At 44.4% G+C, this 8366-nt stretch overlaps 1 protein-coding gene across 1 annotated transcript; it reads right to left on the bottom strand.

Annotated features, from left to right (window-relative positions):
* Positions 1–1643: 1643 nt before the first annotated feature.
* HD556DRAFT_1437603 (uncharacterized protein) lies at positions 1644–2526 on the bottom strand (the record flags this gene model as incomplete). Its single annotated transcript, XM_041305723.1, has 2 exons — positions 1644–2057; positions 2104–2526. The coding sequence occupies 2 exons, from the start codon at positions 2524–2526 to the stop codon at positions 1644–1646; spliced, it is 837 nt and encodes a 278-aa protein (XP_041166213.1).
* Between the last annotated feature and the right edge of the window lie 5840 nt (positions 2527–8366).

Here is an 8366-nt window from a genome sequence, read left to right as displayed (position 1 = left end):
AAAAGTCAGTAGTCAGTGATCAGCAGTCAACAGTCAATCCACCAATATGGATATGAAACACAACGATGAGAGAAAAACACAGAACTCAGTCAGTCAGCGATCAACAACAACAACAACAATCACAACAACACAGACAACAACAAACAAATCAGGAAACACAGTCACTCTAACAATATAGAGATGACACAAAACAAACAGACACTCTTCCTAACACTTCACACAGCAACAAGGATTCGTACACAAACTTAGTGCAGCAAGTTGTGCGGAGTTACAATGAGAGTCCCCCTCAATACAAAAACAGGTGAAACTACCGTCAGGCCTAGTCAAGCCTTTGTAGCACTCTTAGCCTAATATTGAACCTGCTGCCAAGGAACTCACAATGAGTATTAAACAGACTCAGGAACGGGCGACCTTGGACTTCAATACCAAGTCCCCTTTTCAATAGCTAAAGTCTAACTCGCAAATGACTACCCTCGATCGGTATAACACACAGATGTAAGAGGTCAGGTATCACTGTCAACACCTAAAGTCTCTCCACTAGACTATCAGAGTCTTCCGTGGACAAAAGAGACAACACCAAACTTCTGGGTAAGAATGAGACTGAAACTTTGGTACTTGAGAGAAAGTTGATAGGTTGAGTCAATCAACAAAACGAGACTACTACAACAAAAACACAAACACAATCACGACCACGATCACGGAGACTGTTAGCAACAACGATCACAAAGCAAACAGACAGCAATCAGAGAGATGGTCAGTATAGACAGTCACCAACACACCACACACTTGAGACAGAGAGAGAGAAACAGAAACAGAGAAACAGAGAAACAGAGAAACAGAGAAACAGAGAAACAGAGAAACAGAGAAACAGAGAAACAGAGAAACAGAGAGAGAAACAGAGAACACGAGCTTCAGTCACGAATCTCAGACACGATCTCAGAGAAAAAAGAGAGAAAAACAAACACACAGACACTCAGAAAAACAGAGACAGAGACAGAGACAAATCACAGAGAAAATCACAGACAGAGACACAGACAATGACACAAAAAGAAACAGAGAAATTCAGACAGACAATCAGGAGAAAAACAGAAAAAGAAAGACTAGTCTTGCTAGTCGTCAGACACAGTGAGCTCAAGGTATGTGCTAGCTGTTCAGCACAATGAGCTCGAAAGTGTGGTGCTGGTTGTTGAGCACAATGAGCTCCAACCTTGAACTGCACTTGCTGGTTGCTGATTCACACTTCACTCACAATTTTTATTCTGAGGGTTAAAAACAGTGGGGAACTGCTTGTTTTATTGGGCAAAAAGCTGGTCCTTATATAGACAAATTTGGTGGCTATACTACTAGTTTCTCGTACTTAAAGTTGTAACTTTAGTTCGATAGTACCAAGTCACACGGTATCTTTGAGTCAAAAGTAAATATTCACTAGGGGTCGGCGTTGCCGACTAATAACCTTGCTCCGGTTGTTCCCGCGTCGTCGTTTTCTTTTCTCATCCCCGATTTTATTCTGTACTACATGCTTGTCGCCTAGTGTTACATGTATCAAGGAACGATATCAACTCAACATCGAAATACAATAACAGTCATGGCAGATTGGTCACAACTATACCTCTTATTTGGTTTTCGAGTCACTCCCTGGAATCCTAGGCTTTCGAACTGCTTGCATCAGCATCTCGGTGAATTTTCTTCTTTTCTGGTTGGTCTTTGTCGTTGTTAACGTGCGGGCGTTTATAGTTAGTCTTGTGGTGGACCGCGCCAAGCCTCAGAATGGTGATCTTTTCCACTGAGGCTTGAAAAGTATCATGGTCTTCAATTTTCCAATGACGTACAGTGAACTCGATCTCCGATATAGATCCGTTCAGAGCTGTATTGGTGTGGATGGGATCAATGAGGTCTCCTTCGTAGAAGACAGGAAGGGGTGTGGGTTTGTAGATGTATTTGATGCTATCGAAGGGTAATGCGAATTCGTCCGGGATGGGCCAGTTTGCTGTTTCCTGGTCCATCTGAGGCGCTCCTTCGACTGCCTGTCCATGAGGGGAGTCAGGTATGGCGTTTTCCTATACGATTTCAAGCTCAAGTTCCTTGTTTAACGTGTGCACTTACCCTCAAGGTGAATACATTTTTGATAAACCGTATCATCTTCCCTGTCACGTCCTCCACGATCATACTTCCACGGTGTTTCGTGGTCGCGACTTGTGACTGCAACGCCTCCAGGGTGGAGATACCGGCTTGGTAGTCTTCTGCAAGGTCGTGATGCGCTGGTCTCGAAATATGGAACTGGTATTTGGCTTTTTCAAGAGGGCTCATCCCGTTTGCAATGTGGTTTCCCGCAGGTCCACATTTCAGGCGATAGGCGGAAACTCGCCCAACTGTGACAAGTTTGACAGGAAGCTCATTGTTTTCGTCGATGAGCTCCAGTCCAGATTCGCCATGCTGCCAAATGGTTCCGTCCAGAACGTTTAGCGAGGAAATGTGGTTTGAGAGTGTCCAATGAGTGTCATGATATGTTTTAGGATCGAAAGTCATGGTGGTCAGGAGGAAAGGAGACCAGAAAAACAGTTTTTTTTTTCAACCTTCTTGCAATGACGTATGCTAAGACCTTTTCATTGATTAGAGGAAGCATGGAATATTATATAGTACTATTATTAGGGACAAGTTGTTGCTGTTCACGTTTGGTGTTCGTTGAATGCACGCACAAGTTCTTCCGCCAAGTTTTCCTCATCCACGAAGAATAGCGTAAAACCGAGACAGATTAAGTGGTTCAGAAACCCTATTTTGTGTTTGAAAAAAGGTTAGATGAATATGCTACGTCCGACCCAAATGACTTACATAGAACTCGATTATTCTCGAGCCCTTCTCGCACGACTTCGGTTATGTTGATGGCAGTATGGGATTGCTCAGTAGCGGCAACACAGCTGCAGTTGTGATAGGGGATAACATGTTGTGGACCACGTGATTGTCTAAAGACTAAATCAACGACGGATCAGTGTCAAAGTTTATAAGGAGCAATGTACATCACCTATCAAATACATTCCTGGCAGAGTGCAAGTAAGCATGATGGTCGTCGCCAGAGAATGATCGTAAACTCATTACAATGTTTACATGTCCTGCGTCATAAATCACGTGACAATTACCACTTGCGCCCCACTACTACCTATTCGCAACATAACAACTTATGACTTGCGTTCATATTTGCAAATATACATACAGTTCTGCTATCAGTCTATTGAACTATCTCTGTTCCCTAATTCCCAATGATGCATTCATGCCCACCCCAAATCTGAAGTATAGCGGTGACTATGCCACTGTGTTTGAGCTGCCATCCAGTCTTCCTCTTCCCAATTCCGTGGACCACCCCAAGACGACTATCTTCTTCCGTCAGCTGGCTCCAAGGATAGTATTCTGGCTCCTAATTCAAGGAAATCATTTCAGGCCCGGGATAGGACTAAGACTACTAACCGAGTCCAAATTGACCTTCAGAAAAACGTCTCTCAGTATCTTCCACAAGTGTTTTAATTCTCTCGTCTTCCACTCGTAGATCTTCGGATGGATGTCAGATGAAAAGCGCGTCATCAAAGTCTCTCAGCAATCGAATGGAATCACGTCCATGACTTCTGGAAAGAGCCATGTACGCATTGAATGGAGACAAAGCAAAACATGTTGTTCTGCCAATGTCTACTAGCATGTGGTCTAGCGTTTGTCCTTGTGCTTTGAAGTCAGTGAATGCATAAGCAGGAGCAAGTGGTAGCTGTCTTCGAGATATTCTCGTCGAATCGTTGGTGAACTTGCGTTGGATAGGGAATAAGGGGACGTGGTTTCGCGCAAGTCCAGGTAATGGAGCTAATTCGCAAAAGTCAAGTTGAAGGATGACAATTGCGGGTGGGTAACGCAGGTATGCTCTTTTTTCTTCTACCGCCTGTACTCCAATCGCGGGTTCTCTCGGATCTAAAACAATCTCTGCGACACGACCACGGGATCCGTTAGATAGATTAGCTGATGTTGACACATTGCGGGTGACCATGACTCGCATTCCTTTGACGATGCGTATCATAGTAGGCAATTGTTCAGTTTGCTTCAAAGGTAATTGCGCAAGAGCCAGACATTGGGAAGGTGAAAGAGGACTGCCGTGAATGGAATCTTCTGAAGGACAGATGTACATCATCTGACCGGATTGCAAGCTATGTTTTTCTGTCGCTCGAGCGTTCCACCGAGTTTGTACACTGTTTCGAGGTGTAATCAAAACTGCATCGTTCCAGGGTGATGACTCAAAATCTGGCACAATACATTCGTTATTGGTGAGAACGAGCCGTCGCATTTCCGCTAGGTCGTAGGTGGTACAATCTCCTGTTCTTGCTCTCTGAAGAATATCGTGCCACACAGAGTCCGTAATGCGAATCTGCTGGCGTAGTTCAATGACGGTGTCAAATTGAAGGTAAATGTTCCTTCCAAGCTGACATTTGGACGTTTGGGGATGTTGAGAATATAATGCACGATTTCGACCTGCTACTGGAGGAAATTGGTGGAAGTCGCCGATCAGAATGAAGCTGAGTCCGGCGAACGGGGAATTTAACAGAATTGGAGGAATTCCTTTAAGTAAGGATTCAACCACCGAGTCGAAAATTTTGTAGACTTCCATTGACTTACCTTCGTTTGCCCGAAATGCTGTCACTACTTGTGATAGAAGCCATAGGACTTCAGTGGTCATGAGACTGATTTCGTCTGCAGCGACGAGAAGTTTTCCCTGCATATTGCCATTGCGGCGCTTGGCAGTCTCTGTTCCGGGACGAAATATCCATTTGTCCGTGTGGGGTAGGCCTTTTCCTGCTGGAATCGTTGCCCACGAATGAAGTGTCTGACCACCGATTTGACTAGCTGCAACACCTGATAGAGCCGTTTTAGCGAAACGGTCTTTACAGCCCATTTCATCGAAGAGGGAGGTGATAGCTTTCAACAGGCGCGTTTTTCCCGTTCCACCTTGACCATGTATTGCCATTAGTAGCTGAGGAGGGTTTTGTCCGTGTAGTTGTTGAAAGAGATGATGAGATATGATACTGAAAGCCATTGCTTGTTCTTTGTTAAGATATGTCGGTGGTTCAATAACGGCAGGAAGTAAGCACGATTGCTTCGTAGTTAGTCTTGACACGGATGATTCGATTTGATTGATGGAGGGTTCGCCTATCGTTACAGAACTTGAACAGCTTTCTTCTGTAGGGAATGGGGACGGTGAAGTTTGACAAGGTTCGTCCGATGTTGCTATACAATGCTCCCAAGTGATACTGTCCTCCAAGTTTTTTTCGGAAGCAATCTGGGCAGGTTTGTTGACGGCAGTAGAACAAGATTCTTCGCAGAAGAAGTTGAATTCTTCAGCTATGTTCATCGCAACATCTGCATACACCATCTCTCGTGTGTTCGAGGCTTCCTCCATCGCTTCTAAGATGTCGTCGTCCGAAATGCATTCTTCTTTCGAACGTCGTTCATCTTCTCCATGACTGGATTCGGTTTCTTCGACATCTTCGTCTACTTTCTCTCCTGTTTCTAGGTAAGCAAACGTGCTGCTGTTCAAAATACTGCTTTTTTCTCGTTCTGATTTGGCTTTATCTGAACATTCATGAAAATACTGGATGTTAGAAATGATACGCAATACATCTTCTGAAGCTGACTCGAGAAATAGTTCGTAGACGTTCGGAAATGTTTCGTCCTCTTTTTTGAGGTCAAGGATACTGCGCCATGGTTTCAAGAGTGCGAGCATAGACGCACAGTATAGTGGATAGTGATCAGGATCGTTAGCTCGAGGAAACCATTCTCCTGGGATATGTGGCATTGTCTCATGTCCATCCGCTCGCAAGATACGAACACGACCGCGGTGAGCGGAACCTTCTCTATATGGAATGCGCACACTGGAATTAATTTTCTTGTGCACAGTAGAAGGTTCATATTCCCCGCGAATCTCATAAGTGTTAAGAAAGAACTCGAGATAGCCGTAGTTTTCAAGCTCATCTCCTCGATTGATGTATTCACGTACTTGATCTCGTACTTGGAGAGAGCCTTCATGGAGTTCGAGAGCTACATAATCTGTCTAAACTACATGTGAGTGTCATAGAAAAGAATTAGGTATAGTAGGACCTCGCCAGTATCAAATGCATTATTGGATACTGCACTGTGTGAACTGTAAGAGATTAAGAATTGCGATCAGAATGCTACTAATGTGCACGGATTACTCGTGACTTACCAAACATTTTGAAGGAAAGGAAAAGAGACTTTGAGCAACTTCGTGACGGAATACCAATGAATGGTGTGGAAGTGATGTGAAACATATCGGTCCTCCCAACCAGTGAGATACGATACGACTTCGGGTGCACTAAACTCTTGTTCGCGACTAAGTGCGTTGGCACAACGCTGAATAAGTCTTTTATTGAGGACATGTAAGTCGGCGTTATGTGATTCACCATGTCGATGGTAAGCGAGAGATTTCGCGAGTAAAGCAGATGCATTGGAGGAGTGTTGTTGGCGTTTCGTAGCATAAGATGAAATATACCATGATATGTGCTTTGTTCCTTCTCCGTTCGTCAGAAGTTTGACATCGTGATTGGATCGGGTTGCTAACAAAATCCATGGATTCCAGTTGTTGAGAAAAGGATAGGTTCTGTGTGGTCCCCAAGATCCATCTGTATTGATCCATGCTTGGGGCGATAGTGGAAAAGGAGCACATCGTTTGCATAACAGACGGCCTTTATATGCTTTCAAGCAGCCAGTTCCGCACTTGTGCAGTTGAACCGCACGAACCAAGCGCTTTTCGACAATTGGATGATGCATTTTGAAACCTCGAGAACGAGGATCCAAAGGTCGGGAATAAGAAACAGCTCTTTCGCGCGGAGAGTTCATTAACGTCTCTTCTGTCAGTTCATCGTGATGAGCATGGATATTGCTCTCGATATAAGCAGCAACACGGGCGCGAAAATCAGATGATTCCAGTTTTGTTTTCATGTTTGCAGCGGAAGGAGCGCCATGCAGCCACACAAGCATATGTAGATGTAGAGTGCCTCGTCCTTGGGCTTCAACGGTTCCAATATAGCCTTCTACAGTCCCAAAAATGCCTTCGCGACGTACAATATGTCCTCGCTTGGGTTTCCGGACTGTGATTCCCATCAACTCTTCGAGAATAGCGCGGATGATGAAATGGAAGAAGTTTGCTGCAGCGTAAGGATCACTTGCCACGATAAGTGCACGATGCGAGGCATCAGGACCCGCAGTAGAGTCAAATTCGTCGAGGTTAATGTCCTCTCCAGCGAGCACTTGCGCGATAGGGTCATGAGTGTCCGTTGGATTGATTGTGATCCACAACGATGGTGGGTTCTTCATAATCGTCATACCCCAAATATACGAGCGAATGTTAATTCTTGATTCATCTGTGCCAATCACATTGGCTCTTACAGCCAAAATGTGCTTCTTCAATGAGCGGATAATGGGGTTGGATGGACTTTGTTTCTTCGCCTCCTCGCGACTTGCAGTAGCAAGATCGTCCACTGTCAAACGAGCGAAAGCTGCTTCATTTTGATGGAAAGATTTTCTCTGAACTTGTAGAACAGCTGCGCGACACACCTGCCTCTTCTGTATGACTCCGAAGACTTGAAACATAAAGTGAAAGTCTTTTCTGAATCGTTTATCTCCATATTTCATCGTCCATTTGGCTTGAGCTTCATACGAGATGGATCGAGGACGTTGAACCTCAAAGCCACCGAATCCAAAAGGAAATAGACAAGGAAATGCACCCAAAAGATGATTGGGATCGTCTGTGCTTCCTGCAAATCGTTCTCCACTTTCATTGACACGTGGGTATTCATTTACGAACCCTCCAGCGTGTTGGACAAGGTAAGATTCCTCCTTTGTATGGCACGTATTTGCAAACGCGTTCGCGAGAACGTCTTGATTGGATAGTTGACATCCTTCAGCATCAATCACTCCATGAGCTTGAATAGGAATAACTCGTGGATCTAAGTTGACGACGATGAATGACATTAATTACCACATTAATACTGCTTACCTGCTGATACCTCCTCAGATATGTCTACAGCATCGGTAGTAGAGTCCAAAGTTTCGAACATTGGATCGGAATCTTTAGTTTAACTTAGCGTCAATAATTCCGCGTGACGGTCTGTTGAGTTGTTACCTGCATCGTCATCACCAATCACGTATCCTTCTCGTTCACGTTCGAGAAGAATCTGTTGATTGGAGTACTTGATTACTGTTAAGAGTTCGGACGGTAATCCATCTTCTGGCAAGAGTCGTAATTTCTCCTCCGAAATGATAATGTCACTGTATAGATGATTCTCCTTTTTGAGGAACAACAACGCGTTCCTGACTCGACT

The sequence above is a fragment of the Suillus plorans genome (assembly GCF_016647745.1).
Source record: "Suillus plorans strain S12 chromosome Unknown HD556scaffold_4, whole genome shotgun sequence".
Taxonomy (NCBI): Eukaryota; Fungi; Basidiomycota; class Agaricomycetes; order Boletales; family Suillaceae; genus Suillus; species Suillus plorans.
The sequence above is the reverse complement of the archived record's forward strand: the minus strand, read 5'-3'. Positions and strand labels throughout refer to the sequence as shown.